Consider the following 19,407-nt stretch of genomic DNA (forward strand, 5'->3'; position numbering starts at 1 on the left):
GACGATTATTTTATCAATTGATCAATCTACTGATTATGTTCTCGCTGCTTAACTTTTCAGAAGGGTTTACATGCTGTGCTGCTTATATGCCTCCAGCATCCGATTTAGAAACATTTTGAATCATATGAGGTCACTGACAGTTTATCTTTGAGTTAAGTGATAACTGGTCAAAATTTGAGGACATTCCCTAAAGGAAAACTCAAGATCTGTTAGAGGTATTTTGAGGCCACAATGACCTTTAAGCAGCCAATGCTAATCAGCTAATCTGTGAGTCGAAGAAGCGTTCTTAAGATAATGGTTTCACAAGGCAACAATTTTGTGCGCTCACAGTGACCTTTGAACTTTGACCTATAAATTCTTATCAGGTCATCCTTGAGTGCAAGTTAATGTTTTTGTCTGATGTAATGGAACTTCTTGACAAATGTGTTCATCCTTGAGTGGAAGTGAAAGTTTGTACCAAATTTGAACAAATTCTCTTTAGGTGGTTCTAAGCTGTTGCCAAATGTTTTAAACAGTGACCTCAACCTTTGACCACCAAATTCTAATCAGATTCTCTTTGAAAGAAAGTTCAGGCTTGAACCAAATTTGAAGAAATTCCCTTAAAGCATTCTTGAGTAATCATGATCCAGGGCCACTGGATGTCACTGACACAGAAGAATAATTCAAGTTTCAGTGTCTTTAAATGTCTTGTTTAGTCTAGAATGCAAATATATTCCATTTACTATTAATTAAAAAAAAACTCCATTTAAGAAACATTGACAGTTGCCATCGTTGTTAGAGAAATTACTGAAATGATCATTTGCTCATTGATCAGTGCATCTGCTGATTCATCTCCTGTTGTTATGGTTGACAAAAACACAAAAAAAGATTCCTAAAACACTGGGGTTGATTATTCATTTTATTAATTCACATTTCCCTTTAATATCTTTTTCAAACTACAATCAAGCACATTTTTTAAAACCCTTGTAAAATCATTCAGAAATGTACAAATAGTCGCTTAAAAGAAAAATCCAAAATATCAAATCCCTATTTCTCAGTCATTCTGTTTCCACGGTGACATGTGCCCTGTGACAAGTGACAGTATAACAGTATAAAGAGCCGATACTCTGGCAGAAGTGTTTTAATGATGAAGAGTTTCAATCTACCTCTATCAAGCAGCTTCTCCGAAATGAAGGAGTCGATATTTGAAGTGTGAAAAACAAACAGATATATAACAAGGACATAACAGTGTAAATGTGTTAGGGTCAGACAGACCCACCGTTAATATGTGTAGCAATACACACACACCTTCAGCCGTGATGTCAACATGCTGGTTACTGGACTGTTAAGGCCATGGGGCAGAGGACTATATACAGATGAGGTTCGTTGGTGCGATTATTTATTTAAGAGTTCAAATTCTTCTTTCTGTAGCTTCACCAGGATCGTAAATTTACATGAGCCTCCCTGACACCTGAAATTAAATCTAGTCTGAGAACAGTATTCCTCATCCTGACCCTGAATCTAAAAAGCATTGTGCTTAGACATGGAGCTGACAGGGCACTGAGATATAACTTCATTATTTAACTTTAAAAAACATCTTTGAAATATTTGATTTGTCAACCCGCAGGAACAGTTAAATAACACAACAAATAAACAACATCTGAGAGTAAGAGTAAGTTAAATTTTAAAGGTGCAGACACTCGCTAAATGATCCCTTGCATTTAATCCAAAACAGAAGCTCAGCTCCTCCTCTCCTTTTTTAAAGAAAAGTCAGCAGCCTTTGCTCGACACAGTGTTACAGCACCAAAAGTCATCCAAGCGATGGTGAAGGTTCTCTCCCTGTGTTACAGTAGCAGACGGACAAAACCCTGAGGGTCCATTAAAGCTGTGGCACTTCACTGTCAGCTGGGAATGTTGGCTATTCCTTTTAATAGAGAGAGGCTTTCTCTGACATTTGTCCAGGGCCACAGAAGGGCTTGTTGGCAATGACTCATTCCATTTCCTCCTTTTTTGCCAATAGAACATGTGACCAGGCAATCATCAGCTCCATTAACACTCTTAAAAACCAGATCATTTTTTGGTGGTAGGAAATATCTTAACTCCACAAATTAAAGCCAAACTGACCTTGTAAGGGAAAAAGGTCACGGAGGCTGGAATTTCTCTCTGTGATGCCTAACAACAACAACCACAACAATACCACACGTCTGTTGCCTAGGGGCTGTGCGACGAAAACAAATGTGCAGTCAGAAAAAGATTTCACAAAACATTCTCTAGACACACTCGTGTTTTCAAGGAAACAGCTTCATCATTCAGTGGCGCAAGTTAACAGCAGCGTTGTGTTACCGGCTCTTGGTGGGCATAGTAGGAAGCATTGGCAGTATTTCTGCTGCTGCTGGTTTTCCATCCTGCAGTTTACACCGACACCTCCGGAGAAACGATCTGCGCAGGTGAGGGCTGCTCCACTCACAGCATGGGGAAGCTGAAGGCTGTGGCAGCTGAGGAGGAGCGAGGCCCCAGGTGCTTGGCTTTCAGGTGGTGGGTGGTGTTAGAACCACAGTCTATGTAGCGATACGCCTCCAGGCTGTTCTGGGATGTCCGCACCATGTAGGAGGTTTTCACCGTCGTTCTGAAAACAAGGCGAGAGGACAGAGGAGTAAAGAGCCAGCGGCTGCACACGATGCCGCCTGCAGGTACATCACTGTACCTACACACTAAATGCATGATGTCAAGTCAAGCTCTCCCACAGCTCTCCTAATTATCAGCAGGGGAAACAGCAGCTGCAGCTCCAGTCTATTATTTATGATTTGTTTGAACTGCTGAGACAGAATTTGAAGGCAAGTCAATTTGAAAGGAAGCAGAATGATGTGATAACACTGCTGTCTGAGTTAATGTGAAACAAGAAAACTCCTCAACTACCTCTTTTCTGTTGGCAGATATGAAATGGTTATGATAGTGCAACAGTACAAGTACATTTACTCAGTGTTTCGGTTGCATGATACTTTCTTCTTGACGCCGTCTTCATTCTTCTTCCTGCTAAGTTCATGGAATATGCGTACGTGTACAAGTGGATTCTTTCTGTGTTGTAAAATTGTTTTGGATAACACTGAAATGAGCAAAATAAACAAGACAGTTCAGGAAGCTTAACATTGTAGTTTGTGTCTGGATACTTATTCCAGACGTGTAATTATGAAAATCAAAACACAACAGAAGGAACAGGACAAAAAGAAATAAGAGATAAAAGCATGTTCTCGAAAGTCAACAGGGACTTACTGCACAAATATGACGATGTTGTGGACCTTGATGCTGGGCATGGTGCAGAAGGCACTGAAAAGCAGAAAAGGTTTTATGTTGTTAAATTGTGCTGCTGATGTTTGAGCAGCCTTGTAAACTTACTCTTCACCAGATGAACAGAATACCTGAATCACTGTCATGAAAAAACATTACTCCACTCATTTTCACTTTGTGTAATTTACCTGTGACTTCTATGTTTATGCAGAAAATCTCTTCATGTGTTAGTTTGAGGTTTAAAGCTCTTAAACATCACAGTCTGTTTACTTGTGGAAGACTTGTAATATGTCTACAGTGGTTCATCTCAATTTGCATCTAGTCTACAACTGTATAATGTAGGAAAAGCTGTGTTACAACTGAAGGTGTGGACGTTATGTGTGTGTTTGGGCGTTTAGGAGGGACTGTCTAACCCAAGATGCTATTGAGCTGCATTATGGGAAATGTAGGACCCTGTGTTTCTGGAGCTTGAGCCATACTGGGGACGTCAGTTGACTAAATCAAAGAAGGATTGATGAAAATTCACTCTACATCCACATAATACGTTGTTGTTTAAAAACACAACAGCTCTGCTGCAGATTGAGTTGGCGTCCAAACTACACGACACCAATAAATTGTAGGGATTAGTTGGAGAATCAACACTTACTAGACATAGGGTGTGCTGCTTCCAATCTCCACACTGACAGTGTAGTTTACCTGCAGGAGATTAAGAAGTTACACAACAGCAAAGCTCAAATCTGGGGCAGGAGGAGGTCACTTAATGACAAACACAGATATTCTATACGCAGCAAGACACTGGAATGAGATAATGTTTGAACTCTTACAAACTCTACACATTCCATTACATGTTCATGTTGATAAATGCACCCCTGAAGATTAGCATATGAGACCGTTTTAAATAATATTGTTATGGTGAGCAAAGTTCATGGAAATAGTAAAACAAAGATGTGTTATGCTATTATTCCTAGCTTCTTCAACTCCATAGAAACTGGTTCTCACTGAGGATGCAAGTCTACAAATGACTCATCATGGCGGACTTATTTCCCGAAGTATAACTGAGAACTGTAGTTTTAAACAAATGCTACTCGAACAGAAGGAGATCTGTGCAGGAATGACAGTAAGCTGCAGTGTGTAAGCTCATCACAATGACAGAACACACAACATCATAGCAGTCGGTGCAACATGGAGCTCACTAGTGTGTTTTTAATAGAACCACAATGTAGGTACAGTTTGTGCTGGGAGCTTGTTAGACAAAGAGAGATGACATCCTGTAGCAGACACACCTACAACCTGTTTGAAATATGAGGCATTTGTTAGCATACTCTGTAACAGGACGCCCTAATGTCACAGAAGCTCTGGTGATAATATTTACGATACGAGCAACCTTTACTAAGAAAACACATTTTCTTAATATATCAAAGCTACTGTATGACAATGTGAATTGATTGTGTACATCTTCCCGTACCTGACTATGACCCAGTGGCAGGATGGTGGTGGCGTTGTCTAGCTGCTGTAGTCCAATCACTGTCTTCATGTAGAGCACCTGGCAGCTCACACTCTGCACCAGCACCGAGAAGAAGTTTGGGTTGCTGAAGTTCAGTGTGCTCTGAGAAAAACAGAGTGCACAGCGAAAAATACAAGAGAAATACTAATGTGCAACATGCTTTTGTAACCTTCCATGTTTGTTCAAAATGAAACAGCACACTCCCTCTCACAACGCGGACATTTAATAGCTCACTGCACATACACACCTCACTTATTCCAAATAACTCAACCTCTTTCACTCTTTCTGTGTACTAATTAAGAACTGCGTAGGCTAGTCTACATTTTATGTATTTATTTGATATTTTTATTTTATACTTTTTATAATTGGTGGCAATAAACATCTATCTATCTATCTGCTTCACAAAGCAAACATCTTGCAGCGATGGATTTTATTTGATTGTTCTGGTTAATTTAGACTAATGTGAAAGTGTTAGGGTGGCCCCGAGTGTTTTTGGCTTGGCCTGATCATTTTGACTAATGATTTGAAAGGATAATAAAGGAAGGAAAGGAAACACTAATCCTAATTAGTTTTTTCCACAACACAAATCAAAATTTTAGTGAGTTGAGTTTAATTCAGCATATGTGTTATTCTGTGGTGAGCAGCTGCAGGATGAAGAGGAAAACCTACCGTCATGTTCATCAGGACCTTCTTATTGGTGTGGTCGAATTGAACAGTCACTGAGCGTATCCCATCATCCACCACGACCACCAAGCGAGGGAAGAGGAAGAAGGCGACCAGCGAAGATGCCAGGAGACAGAGCACGACTGACAAGACCACGTACAGCTTCCTACAACAAAGGAAATATAGTGAGAGATTTATCACCAAGAAAGAGATATACGTACTATGTAGAGAAATTGTGAGTAAATCTGTGAAATGTCCGGGTTTTCTGAATCAACTGGACATAAAATGTGATCTGATCTTCATCTAAGTCAAAAGCGAAGACGAATACAATGCGTCTACTGTCAGCATCATCCTCGACACATTCCTACGATGTCTGGACATTTTTCACATATCGGGAACACAGCAGGATATTGTCAGAGTCAGAAGTGTTCACAACAACAGGAACATTTCCTCAGCATTCAGGTGAGGGGGGGCACCTGAGTGTAACATGTAGGATGCAGGACATAATGTATGAATTCTGCTGCGGAAATCACATGTTTTTGTTAACGGCAAATCGACACCAGTGCCAGCCCTACTCGCCAAAAGCTCTTGAATCTTGTCGTCATCTTCATCTCATTGTGTCTAGTTGTGTGTCACCTCTATTTCATTCAGAGATATTGGTATTCCATCTGTTTTTTTCAGTTTAGTCGTGTGTTAATTTCAGGAGAATATCCAGCGCCTGTCTGAAAGCAGCATATGATACTTGAAAAAACTTGGGAATAAATTTTCCCCTTGATGATGTTGAGCTGCACAGACCCAAGGGAGAAAGAGACTCAGCAAATCCTGATGCTCCCTTCAACCAACTTGACCTTTAGGACGATGTTTTCATGTTGACATGCCGCTCCCTCTTTATATCACACAGTACACATCGCTGCCTGTTCTACCCAAACAATTCAACCTTAGTTTCATGAGTCCAGATAACATCCTGATTTTGTTGTTGAGTGGCACGATGCAAACTTTGGCAAACTTAGGGCAGCAGTTTCCTCTGTGGTGTTCCGTCATGGACACCATGCTCCCTGACATGGTAAACAAACTCCTTTAAGCCTTAAACTCATACTCTTTTTTTCACCTACTAGTCTTGGCTGCCTGGGCTATTCTTTCTTTTATTACCTCATTCAAGGAGGTTATGTTTTTATCTGCAGCAGGATCATGCAAAATGACTCACTCAATTTCTAAAAAATCTCTTAAAGGGGTAGGTCATATACAAGAAAAAATATTCCATTTTGGTGGGTATCCAGATCATTGGGAAGATCCAGGATTTTCGTTTATCTCTTCAAGTTCTTAAGCATTGCAAGATAGGACATTTTTTCCACTTTTTACTTTATTTTTCAGAGAACAATAAATTGATCTTGATCCAAATAAAAAGAAATCAGGCATATTATGGGGACTAATATTAATGAGTGTGAGCAATTAGGGGCGGATCCAAATACAAACCAAGATCTACAGAATGTTTATGGTTTTATCAGAGGACTGTCGGGCCGTGTGTGCTCTACAGAGTGCCTTTCTCATTTGTAGAGAATTTGTCTGACTGACAGACTGATGACTTAACTCTCTGTGTCCGGTTCACATCAGCATTAGAGAATTAGATTGGATTAGAGATTGTGTTTGTAACTCAGATGAAGATATGACCACATTTTGAAGGAGAATTTAACATAATTGCAGATTAAATCGAAGTGTTCCATTACTTTTTCTGACCACTGTGTTCCTAGCTACTTACGTTCTTTGGGGCTGCAGTCTCTGGTCACTGTACGGGATCAATGCAACCAACTCATTGACTTGATCTATCAGGAGAGAGATAACAGGTCAGGTGTTTCCACTCACAATACGTGTGCACCAGTGTGTGTTTTCATCAAGTCCCACTGCTTACACAGCTCTTTGTCACTACACCAGTTTAAATAACGGACCGGCCCATTAAACATGAACTGAAGCATGAAGGTGACAGTAAACCTTTGTGGTATTTACTGTACAAACTGTTTGCACATTATCAAACCGAGAGAGCGTGGTCTCACCAAACAAACTGTACACCAAAGACTCACTGGAGAGTAGTGGTTGGGGGAAAATTGATTCTTTTTTTTAATTTAATTATATATGTAACAGCCCCTGGCTGGAAAAGCATAACGAGGAGAGTTTCAGAGTTTAAAAGTTACCTAGTGTTTATGGGGAAAGGATGTTCTCCACTGCAGGAGATATAGTAACGGCCCAGAGGAGCACTTTAACATCTGAGCATGTTGACCAACTCCTTTTTCTGAACAAAAATGCCAATATTCCCAAATGAATTTAACATTTTGGGTCATGACCTTGCAGCCAACTGGACTGGACTCTTGCAGTACACATTTTTGTTTATTTTTCTCAATTTGATTGAAGCTCTTAGTTACTATTATTTATATGATTATTCTCAGGTTTATGTTACTCTATTATGTCTGCTTTATGTTATTGTATTGTATACTTTTTAAGTTATGTGCTGGGAGCTCAGCTTTCATGTGAGAGGTCTCCTATCCAGAAAATAATTACAAAGGTCCTGTGTCCTGAATGTTCAAGGATAAAGTTTTTGCACTACCCTTTCTTTCTTAGTTATTGCACTTCAGTTAATGTGTAGAATGTTGTTTACAGAATTAAATGTGACTTTTAAAGTGAGTTGAGCAGTCTTATTTTACTAATTTTTTGTAATACCTTTGAATAATATGGGGGACATGAATCGCAATATATCGCAGAATTGATTCACAATACTTGCTGTACTTGTTAAGAATCGCAATAATATTGAATCATGGCCCAAATATCGCAATTCTATTTATCGTCACATTTTTGCCAATTCCGACCCCTACTGGAGAGACTATATGTTATTGTATTTATGCATTTAGATTTATTTTCATTTATTGTTACAGACAGGGGTTCTCAAAGTGGGGTTCAGGTTCCTTGAAAGTGGGGTTCAGTGTCCTTGATGGGTGGCAGGGGTCCCAAGCAGAAAGGGCAGTATTAATTTCACTACATGTTAAGAATGTTTGACTCCTTTGGTCTGAATATCATGTGCTTCCGGTAATAAGACATGAAAACTCTGTCCAACGGAGGCCCGGGCTCAGTTTGGGGTCCTACCTGTAACTGAGAATAACATTTGCCGCTTCCATGGTCTCCACTCACTCACCTGACGGGATCCGTCCGGTGCCCTGACATGTCGGACACGTTATGCTGTCCTTCCCGGTGAACTCCACGTACGGGAACTGGGCAATGTCCTCCCGCCGGTCGTGCCCGTCCAGAGAGTCGTCGTCGGAGCCCCTTTCCTCTCCCTGTCCCCCAGAGCTCGGTGTCTCCAGGAGCGGCGACGAGCTGCTGCCGCTTCGGGACCATCGCGTCCCCATGGCGCCTCCTCACCCGCTGGGTAGAGCCACAGTGTACAGGTGGGTACTAGGACCCGTTCAGCCCGGAGACACAAGTGGACAGAGACGGACTCAGGAGCAGCAGGACACAGAGCAACACGGCTCCATGGTAAAGTAGCTGACACACGCAGACTCGAACTAACTCCGGAGCTTAAACTAGCTCTAAGCTAGCCCGGGCTAGTTTGCTAACAAGTGTTCAACAAGTTAGCAGTTAGCTGCCGGTGGCTGTGTGCAGCGTTAGTTAGCTTCGCCGAACAAACTTTGCTCACGTCTCTCAGACGAAACGAATCCACGCTTCCATCGCACGGTCCTGTTTATTTACACAGCGCTGGTCCCATGAACGACATTGTTGTGGTGCATCCCATTGAAAACTGCGGGGCTCGTCCTGCTGCTGTCACACGGAGACCGCGGTGCTGCCTTCACGGGACCCGCGTAAAGCAGTCTTCAGTCAAACGTCCAAATGTTTAAACCGGACTCGCTTCTGTCAGCTTCACATGGCGCTTGGTTGTTTTAGAAATCACAAAACACAGTAAACCACAAACGCGTCATGGCGTTATTACCCTAACTCGCATACACCAAATATTCATATTCACAGTCGCTGAGAGATTCGCAATCTGCGTCAATTTGTTTTTCCATGTGGCATCTGAGAACATTTTGTTCTGAGCTCCTACAACAAAAAAATACTCACATTAATTCTGATACCGTGAAGGCATCATTGGTGTCATAGGCATAGACGTCATAGGTGTGCATAGACAGATAGATAGACAGACAGACAGACAGATAGATGTGCTTTATCAATTTCAACTGGGATTTTCTAAAAAATAACATTAATAAAACAAACAATTCAGAAATGTATCACATTATTTATTACAGAAATCATTATTATTTATTATCATTTATGCAATTTTTTCCATCAGCAAAAAACAATTACATCTTCCTTCCACAGATTTAAACTCATCGTTCCTTTTTCTCTGTTAGAACATTTGCTTGAATGCTTTTTTTCACTGCGTTCAAACAATCAAGTCATTTTTTCCTGCAAGCTTCTTCTTCAGCTCAGTGTTCTCTCTCAGCAGCATTTTATTCTGAAGAAGAGCGGGAAAGAGGAAACAGTTGTTAAGAACTGGACGTATATTTAATTTGATAGACTAAAACAAAATTAAGTTCAAACAATAGCAAAAAGATATGAGGAGGCTTTAACTGGAAGACAGTGACTCTTTAGCCCTGAATAAATGGAGCTAACCTTATGTCTGAGCGCCTCCACTATCAGATCTCGTCCTCCCTTGACGCTCTCCTCTTTCTTAGATGCTCGGAACGCATCTCCAATCAATGAGACCAGCACATGACTCTGAAAAAAAGAATATATTATTACTGTATATCTTTTAAATAATAATTATAAGTACAATTACCAATGAATTACAAATTAAAACTTTCTTCATTAAAATACATTTTATTTGGAAAAAAAAATTTTTTTATTGTGAGTTTTTTTGGGTAGTGTGGAGTTTGAATGTGTTTAAGGACAAGTTGACGGGAGCTTAAGCTAAGGCTAGGAGCACATTACATGAGGTGTGTAGCTCCTTTAAGGAAAAACCCAACCCTCTCCATTGGGTCTAATGTTATTTCAGAGAAAACATTTCTGGAAGGAGCATCAACTCGTATAACTCGCTCCCAGGGTTCCATTTATTTACTCTCACAAATATATCTGTGTCTCTGGCAAAGTCTTGGAATTCTCACGGTGTCTTTATTTCACAGAGAGCACTTATAGTTTCTGAATTATAGTTGTTTGAGTGCTGCACTCAGAGTTTAGATTTGTCTATTCCCAGTGGGGAGACAACAGGTGCATTCAGTTGAGTTTCCATGACAACCAGATTCACTCACTCACTCACTCACTCACTCACCAGTCTGTCTCTCTGCGTGTCTCACACTCTCTGGGTCTCTCTGTGTCAATTGTTTTATATTGAATGTTTGTCAATATTTCATCTAAATCTTACACACTATTTCATCCTGTCACCTGCAGACAAAAGTCATTTGACTTCAAAACGTTTGGTTTTGGTTAAAATGCGACCAGCAGCGTTGTGCACAAGCTGATACCAAATTACTCACAAACTTCTTGCTCTGGAACAGATAACAGTGGTATGTGTCGGCTGCAGGGTGTCTGGCCACAAAGCCGAAGACTTTGTGTGAGGACGGCAGGACGGCACAGAAGGAAACGGTGGAGAGAGGACACGGGTACAACAGGAACTGAGGGTATAGGAAAGATAAAGTAAAGACGTCAAGTGATGAGTCAAGGCCAAAGTAAGCAAGAACTTTAGTCAACTTTTATGCATCCTCTGATTGGTTTGATAAGTGGTACACACCTTGGTTTTGTTTTCCAATATGTCTATCTCAGTAAGGGACAGGAAGAGGTGGACTTTGCTCTTCTTGGCTGCCTTTTCTGTGGAGTATTCATCAGGCGTCTAGATGAGAGAGGCGCAGAGAAGGACACATTATGTCCTGTTTGTCACAGAATCTCAGTGTTAAACATGTAGAGTCCAGAAAAAAATATAATTATATATATTAACTTTTTTGCAGAAAAACGATAGACTCTCATGGTACACAGAGGATGACTGTTCCCCACACTTTTCATCTAGAACCACCATGAGTTTGTTTTTTTATGTCTCAATATCTTTTAGATGGATTTGCAAAAACATGGACAGATTTCATGGTTAGGGTTATATCCCAAATGACTTTGGTGTTCCTCAGACTTTTTATCTAGCGCCACCATGAGGTTGATGTTTTTTTAAACTGGTACCCAGAGGATCAATAAATGAACCCTGTGGTGTTGATAGATGAAAAGTTTGTGAATCAGCAAAGTCATTTGGATTCATCGTCTGGGTATGATTAAAGTAAACGTCTCAGCAATTATTAGATGGATTGCCATTACATTTGGAGGAGACATGCATGGTTCCCAGAGGATGAATCTAAACCAACCTTGTGGTGACTCCCGGTGTAACAGGCCATATTATACCCCCAGGCCGGACTATACCTGGGGTTAAAGGGGCCTAGGCTAGATTATATCCGGGTATATTATGGCCTAGGCCAATTCATACCCCTCAGGCCAGATTATACCCCCATGATATCAGTAGTGTTGAATGATATACACAAGAATTACTTAATTTTTCAACAATTTATTGGGGGTTCAGCTTTGTCAGGTAAATTAAGGGAGAAACTAGGGAGAGACTTTTATTACTTCAACCAGAAAAACTGATAACAACATCAAATTATCCACAAAGATCAAAACACTGCTCAGTAGTGTTACACATTAAAATAAAAGCACATACCCAAAACATAACGCAATTGTAACATAATATAATAAAAGTCATAACGTCCTTAAACTTCAACTTCTAAGACTAGCAAGTCCTCGCTACAATATAAATGTTCAGAGTAAAACACTGATAACAACATCAAAATGATCATGCTTGTTTTCAAGATAAAGTGCAGGTTCTGTTGATGACTGCAGATTGAAGCTTGCGGGATAGGTCAACCAATCCATGGAGTCAACGACTTTTGTGTGGATGACAATGTCATTTTTATCCTTCTTAGTTTTAGTCTAGTTTTCATTGATGGAAACTCAGAACATTTTAGTCTAGTTTTAGTCGACGAAAACTCATTAATTTTTGTCTAGTTTAGGTCACATTTAATAGTCCATCTTATAGCCACATTTAACTCCTTTCCTTCCCTTCTCAGTCCCAGGGACCCCCTGTGTTGTGTCTACAACTGCATAATAGTCTAGCTTGCAGTACATAAATTGTGGATAAAATTAGTCTCTGATATATACACAGATCTCCTAGTATATGCCTACAGCTGAATTCCAACTAATGCAGTGTAAGTTATCATTAAAATATAAGAGAATATCAAACCTAGATTTTGAAGATTCAAATGCTTTGATAGCACAATACAACTACTATGCCTACCTGACCTTAGAGCTAAATGAACCACATATCCACCATGTATAGTTTTGCCTTAGACAGTTTATCCCCTGGGGTATACTCTAGCCTGGAGGGGTATAGTATGGCCTAGGCTGTTTTACACCCCAAGGTATAGTTTGGCCTAGGCCAGTTTATCCCCCGGGCATACTCTGGCCCGGGCCAAAGTATACCCGGGTTTAATTTGGGCGGGGGTTAATTTGGCCTGTTACGGTTGTCTTTTTCTTTGTAGTTTGTTGGGGGGCATTTTCCACAATCAAAACTAATTTGGAATCATTCTCTGGGCACCATGAAAGTCTGTATCCATCAGTTGTGTCCTCCAGTAGCTATTGAGTTATTTCAGTCCATACCTAACCGGTGGACAGGCAGAGCCACAGACTGGCTATGCCATGATACTGGCATGGCTAAAAGTGAAATACAGCTGCGACTGACCTGGAGGCTCTGAGCTGCTTCCTCAAGGATCTGTATTCCATCGGGGCGAACTACCTCAACCCGCCCAAGAAACTGGAGTTTTCACAGAGAAACACAGAAGAACCTTGTTTCATACAAGATGTTTTAATACAAAATGCTGTATATACGGTATGTGTATGTATATTTGACTTACATAGCTACAGGAATGAGCTGAATCACAGAAAGATCACCACATTGTCCTACTGACGCAACTAAAGTGTCAGAACTCTATTTACCTTCACTCGAAAGGAGATCTCATTGTCGTCTTCTGAAGTGTCACTCATGTCGACACGCGTTACACACCTGGTCTTTCTCAGTGAAACATCAACACATTAAAAACCAACATTAAGAGCCACAGAAATATATATATATACAACATACCTTTGTTAATGTGCTATTACCAGACAGGATCCTGTTCTTTCTGAATAATAAAATAATGGGTGTAAAGTCTATTGGAGTTAATCAGTAACCTGCAGGTCTTCCTTATTGCCTCTTATCAGATATGCAGTCTGACTGGAAGATTCATGGACACATTCTGATTCATACACGTATAAAGGCAAGCAGACTCACAGAAAAAAACAGCCACACAAATGTAACTTCTGTATCACCTGAATTTATTTGTTTACAGTGAGTGCCACTTTGTCAATACTCAATCATAGATATATCTTTATATTCGCAAGTAGATTTAATGTCAGAGTCTTAATCATTAGCTCGAGAGCAGGATAATGGTCAACAGTGACATCACGCAAGTTGAGAATTGTGATTGTGGTCAGAGACAGCATGAAGGGAAACCAAAACATTTGAAAACCACACTTTTTAATGATAAGAACAGAACCCAAAACACAGCTGGAAAACAACACTGTGTGCCTGTGAACAATCAACAGTTCATCTGCCAGAAATGTCCCTGCTGGATGTGCATACACGAGCATGCTCTGTCACCTCGGAGGGAAGCTTTATCTGTTTGTACTAGGCTCAAATGCTGCAGATGTGAGAGAAGTGAAGAGACAGGTGGTGAAGTGGACTGTGGATGGGTGACAGCACAGAGCAATCCCTTCTTGAGAGAATGAGAGGAACATCCGAGATGAAAAGAACACCATCTTGGTAGATAGACACAGATGGGATAGAGCCACACCTTCAGTAATATCAACTGGGATTTTCTTAAAAATAACATTAATAAAACAATCCATTCAGAAATGTATCTCATTATTTATTACAGAAATCATTATTATTTTGTATAATTTATGCAATTTTTTCCATCAGCAAAAAACAATTACATCTTCCTTCCACAGATTTTTACTCATCTTTCCTTTTTCTTTGTTAGAACAATTGCTTGAATGCTTTTTTTCACTGCGTTCCAATAATCAAATCATTTTGTCCTGCGAGCCTCTTCTTCACCTCAGTGTTCTCTCTCTGCAGCATTTTATTCTGAAGAAGAGCGGGAAAGAGGAAACAGATGTAAAGAACTGGACGTACATTAAATTTGATAGACTAAAAAAATATGTTCAAAACAAAATAAAGTTCAAACAATAGCAAAGTGATATGAGGAGGCTTTAACTGGAAGACAGTGACTCTTTAGCCCTGAATAAATGGAGCTAACCTTATGTCTGAGCGCCTCCACTATCAGATCTCGTCCTCCCTTGACGCTCTCCACTTTCTTAGATGCTCGGAACGCATCTCCAATCAATGAGACCAGCACATGACTCTGAAAAAAGAATATAGTATTACTGTATATTTATTAAATAATAATTACAATTATGTAAGTACAATTACCAATGAAATTACAAATTAATACTTTCTTCATTAAAATCTTGCCCAATCGGTCTCATATACCGTGTGTGTGTGTGTGTGTGTGTGTGTGTGTGTGTGTGTGTGTGTGTGTGTGTGTGTGTGTGTGTGTGTGTGTGTGTGTGTGTGTGTGTGTGTGTGTGTGTGTGTGTGTGTGTGTGTGTGTGTGTGTGTGTGTGTGTGTGTGTGTGTGTGTGTGTGTGTGTGTGTGTGTGTGTGTATGTGTGACAAAGATGGTGTCATAAAATAGGAGATCAAGAAACGGCGTGCTTGCTTCAGGGCCTACATTGACTGCATGGCCGAGGTCACTGTGTGTCAGGCCAAGGCTAAGATTATGGAGGCATGTCTGCACCAGGATCCACCTCAGCCTGAGACAAGCCGTAGCAGTGAGCTGGAGGTCGACAAGGAAAACCAGGTCTACCTGCTAGAGGTTAGACAGCGGAGGCTGATGGTTAACGTCATTAACAAGAACCAGCTCATCACATGCGAAACCCAAAAAAGAAGAACACCCTACATCGGCTGCCCAGGCTTGCGCACTACAAAAGAAAAGGAGCATAGGGAGAGTCGGGTGCTGGAGACGAAGCTGCAGCAGGAGACAACTCCAACTATGGGACTGAGCTGCAGAAAGGAGGAGGCCGAGATGAGGTGGAGGAGAGAGAAGAGGTGGAGAAGCACTGACCTCACCCTTTCCTTCCCTTCTTGCCCCCGCTTCCCTCACCCTTTTCCTACTCCTCAAAACAAACGCCTCCCCTGTTCCCCCTTTGTACATAGTTGAAATAATTGAATGATGTGAATGTTGTAAATATGTTCAATTTTGTGAATAAACATAACTAGTACAGTAACATCTACCTCTGTCTTTCTGAATATAGATACAGGATTCATGGCCCTGATCAATTAACACAGTGTTGGAGGGAAACAGATCAGTGTGATTCATTTAGCTTGCTACTATTCATATCAACACAGCACAGCAACAGAAGACAAACAATGTTTCTTTACCTTTTTTACATTTGGTCTAATCTATATATTAATTATGACAACAATACCATAATAATCAGACTTTAATTAGGGTCTCAGCATGGTAGAGTAAACAAATACTAGACATTTAGAACAGAGCTGCATACATCTGAATTCAACACTAATTGGGTGTAAAACTAAAGCTATAACCAAGTTTAACAGCATTTTAAAAGAATACAAATTCCATGAGAAAGAACGGGGAGGTATGACATTGAAAGTAAAGGCCTGAAATGTAGGGCTAACATTTAAATAATGGGCCTGAAATTTAGATTAATTTAGTGCAGTGCCCAGGACATTATCTTAGGTGCAGTGTCAGGTCAAAATGTACCTGTCAGTTGAGGCTGACAGCTATTCCAGCTTTCAGCTTTCTTCTGAGCAAGTTACTGAAACATACCGAATGTCCACAGGTGCACCAAAAAATCTGTCTCTAAGCCGTGCTCTCAGATACATGGTCCGTGTCCTTAGCTTTGTCAATTGTGCCCTCGGACCCATGTACCGCAATGACTTAATTTGCAGATGAAAAGCATAGAAAACAAACACTAGAAGACTGTGAAAGGGCTCTCCACTTGATTGAGGGGAACTATAAAGCACTGTACAGAAAAGCAACATCTCTGAAGGAGATGGGGAGGCATCAGGAGGCCTGCGAGACGGTTGCCAAATGCTCTTTAGTTGTGCCCGAGGTGAGGTGCATAATCCGTGTGTTTCTATATTTACTGAACCAGATTGCCTGAAAAGCCTCTTACTTTATCACTGAAAATGTGACAAAAGTGGAAATGTCAAACAGGCCGCCTGCAGGCACAGCACACCCGTAGAGTCATGTTGTTGTTAAAGGTCCCATATTTTGTATTTAATTGGAAGTTTTTAAAGCCATAAGAAGATACTTTGTGATTTTAGGCACCAAAAAACGACTTGGGTAAAGTTTTACATCTGTGTTACGACCAGGTTAACTACAGCTAACCTGCTCATTAGAAAAAATAATCAACTCTTTTTCAGCAGTGCATTTAAAGACATGTTACTGCTACTGTAAGTATTCATTCAGAAATTTCAGGGGAAACTCACCGTTGGAGAAATTGTCAAATACAGTCAAATTGTGTTACAGATGACTGCATCAGGTTTGACACTGGCCAATCCATAATCTAACATTTGATAACATTTTGAAATACAATTTCAATAAGGCCTCACTGTCTGTCAGTGCCTCTCATTGCTTGGGCCCTAAGTACAAGTACCTCAAAGTAAAAAAATCAGTCAATGTGAACACGTACCAGGGGTCTCGGGGGGGCACCGTTGAGCCATTTTGCGATGCCCATTGAAAATTACTCCAGAATACATACATTTTTAACACTTTCGAATTTTCAGCAAATTTTGGTAAGAATTTAAGCATGTTAAAGCCCTCAAAAAGTCAATTCATTTGCCTGAAAAATAATAATAATCCTTACAATTTCAATAGGGCCTCACTGTCTGTCAGTGCCTATCAGTGCTCGGGCCCCAATAATAACATTTAATTTCCATAGATGATGATATTAAAAATACACATTCATGGAAATTAGTTAAAAAACAGGCATTAGAAGGCGTTCCTATAAAATAGGTTTTAAGCAATGATAAATGATAAAGTGCTGGTAAATCTAATCTCCTCGGACCAGAATGCAATAGTTACCCAAAATTACCAGCCTTAATTTAGGAACTACTAGTAAGTGTTGGTTGGAAAATCTTGGATTACAGATTGGAGTTAAAACTGGGGCGACAGATCGTGCTGAGTTTTAAAAAGTTATTAACCGGATCTTAAAATCAATCCTAAATTTAACTGACAGCCATTGAAGGGAGGCGAGCACTGAAGAGATATGGGCCCATGCTTGGTGTTGGTTAAAATGCGACCAGCAGCGTTGTGCACAAGCTGATACCAAGATACTCACAAACTTCTTGCTCTGGAACAGATAACAGTGGTACGTGTCGGCTGCAGGGTGTCTGGCCACAAAGCCAAAGACTTTGTGTGAGGACGGCAGGATGGCACAGAAGGAAACGGTGGAGAGAGGACACGGGTACAACAGGAACTGAGGGTATAGGAAAGATAAAGTAAAGACATCAAGTGATGAGTCAAGGCCAAAGTAAGCAAGGTCTTTAATCAACTTTTATGCATCCTCTGATTGGTTTGAAAAGTGGTACACACCTTGGTTTTGTTTTCCAATATGTCTATCTCAGTAAGGGACAGGAAGAGGTGGACTTTGCTTTTCTTTGCTGCCTTTTCTGTGGAGTATTCATCAGGCGTCTAGATGAGAGAGGCGCAGAGAAGGACACATTATGTCCTGCTTGTCACAGTATAAGATGGATTTGCAAAAACATGGATACAGACCTCTATGGTACCCATTGAACATGTCAAAAATTACTTTGGTGTTCCTGAGACTTTCTATCTAGCGCCACCATGAGGTCGATGTTTTTTTTAAATTTTTGTTAGCTTCAATATCTCTCCTTGATGGATTTGCAAGAAATGGATACAGACTTTCGTGGTACCCAGTGGATCAATCTAAATGAACCCTCGTGGTGGTGATCAATGAAAAGATTTGTATCAGCAAAGTCATTCAGATTGTTCGTCTGGGTATTATTAGGGTAAACGTCTCAGCAAGTATAAGATGGATTGCCACTACATTCGGTGGAGACATTCATGGTTCCCAGAGGATGAATCTAAACAAACCTGGTGGTGACTCCCGGTTCTTTTTCTTTGTAGTTTTCTGGGGTGCTCTTCCCACAACTAACAGTAATTTGGAATCATTCTCTGGGCACCATGAATGCCTGTATCCATTAATTTTGTCCTCCAGTAGATATTGAGATAATTCAGTCCGTACCTAAGTGGTGGACAGGCAGAGCCACAGACTGGCTATGCCATGATAATGGCATGGTTAAAAGTGAAAATACATCTGCCTCTGACCTGGAGGCTCCGAGCTGCTTCCTCCAGGATCTGTAGTCCATCAGGGCGAACTACCTCAACCCGCCCAAGAAACTGGAGTTTTCACAGAGAAACACAGAAGAACCTTGTTTTAAACAAGATGCTTTGATACAAAATGCTGTATATACGGTATGTTTATGTATATTTGACTTAAATAGCTACAGGAATGAGCTGAATCAAAGAAAGATCACCACATTGTCCAACTGACGCAACTAAAGTGCTAAAACAAATTTACCTTCACTCGAAAGGAGATCTCCTTGTCGTCTTCTGAAGTGTCACTCATCTCTACAGCGTCACACACACCTGATCTTTGTCAGCGAAACACCAACACATTTAAATCCAACATTAAGAGCCACAGAAATATCTGATTCAGCTATTGGAGTTAATTAGTAACCTGCAGGTCTTCCTTATTGCCTC

General features: G+C 40.5%; 3 protein-coding genes across 3 annotated transcripts; all 3 read right to left on the reverse strand.

Annotated features, from left to right (window-relative positions):
- Positions 1-880: 880 nt before the first annotated feature.
- On the reverse strand, positions 881-9,239 carry LOC133004849 (transmembrane protein 106C-like). Its single transcript, XM_061074380.1, has 7 exons — positions 8,610-9,239; positions 7,188-7,251; positions 5,438-5,597; positions 4,730-4,870; positions 3,911-3,960; positions 3,250-3,303; positions 881-2,605 (listed from the first exon to the last, which is right to left on the reverse strand). Exons 1-7 carry the CDS (start codon positions 8,821-8,823, stop codon positions 2,443-2,445), a joined length of 846 nt encoding a protein of 281 aa, XP_060930363.1. The 5' UTR covers positions 8,824-9,239; the 3' UTR covers positions 881-2,442.
- A 612-nt stretch (positions 9,240-9,851) lies between these two features.
- Positions 9,852-13,537, reverse strand: LOC133005084 (PTB domain-containing engulfment adapter protein 1-like). The gene is made up of 6 exons (XM_061074670.1): positions 13,490-13,537; positions 13,236-13,307; positions 11,196-11,294; positions 10,942-11,079; positions 10,082-10,186; positions 9,852-9,923 (listed from the first exon to the last, which is right to left on the reverse strand). Exons 1-6 carry the CDS (start codon positions 13,535-13,537, stop codon positions 9,852-9,854), a joined length of 534 nt encoding a protein of 177 aa, XP_060930653.1.
- Positions 13,538-14,597: 1,060 nt separating this feature from the next.
- LOC133005085 (PTB domain-containing engulfment adapter protein 1-like) lies at positions 14,598-19,273 on the reverse strand. The gene is made up of 6 exons (XM_061074671.1): positions 19,226-19,273; positions 18,973-19,044; positions 18,217-18,315; positions 17,963-18,100; positions 14,851-14,955; positions 14,598-14,678 (listed from the first exon to the last, which is right to left on the reverse strand). The coding sequence occupies exons 1-6, from the start codon at positions 19,271-19,273 to the stop codon at positions 14,598-14,600; spliced, it is 543 nt and encodes a 180-aa protein (XP_060930654.1).
- Between the last annotated feature and the right edge of the window lie 134 nt (positions 19,274-19,407).

Source organism: Limanda limanda, chromosome 7, assembly GCF_963576545.1.
Source record: "Limanda limanda chromosome 7, fLimLim1.1, whole genome shotgun sequence".
Lineage (NCBI taxonomy): Eukaryota > Metazoa > Chordata > Actinopteri > Pleuronectiformes > Pleuronectidae > Limanda > Limanda limanda.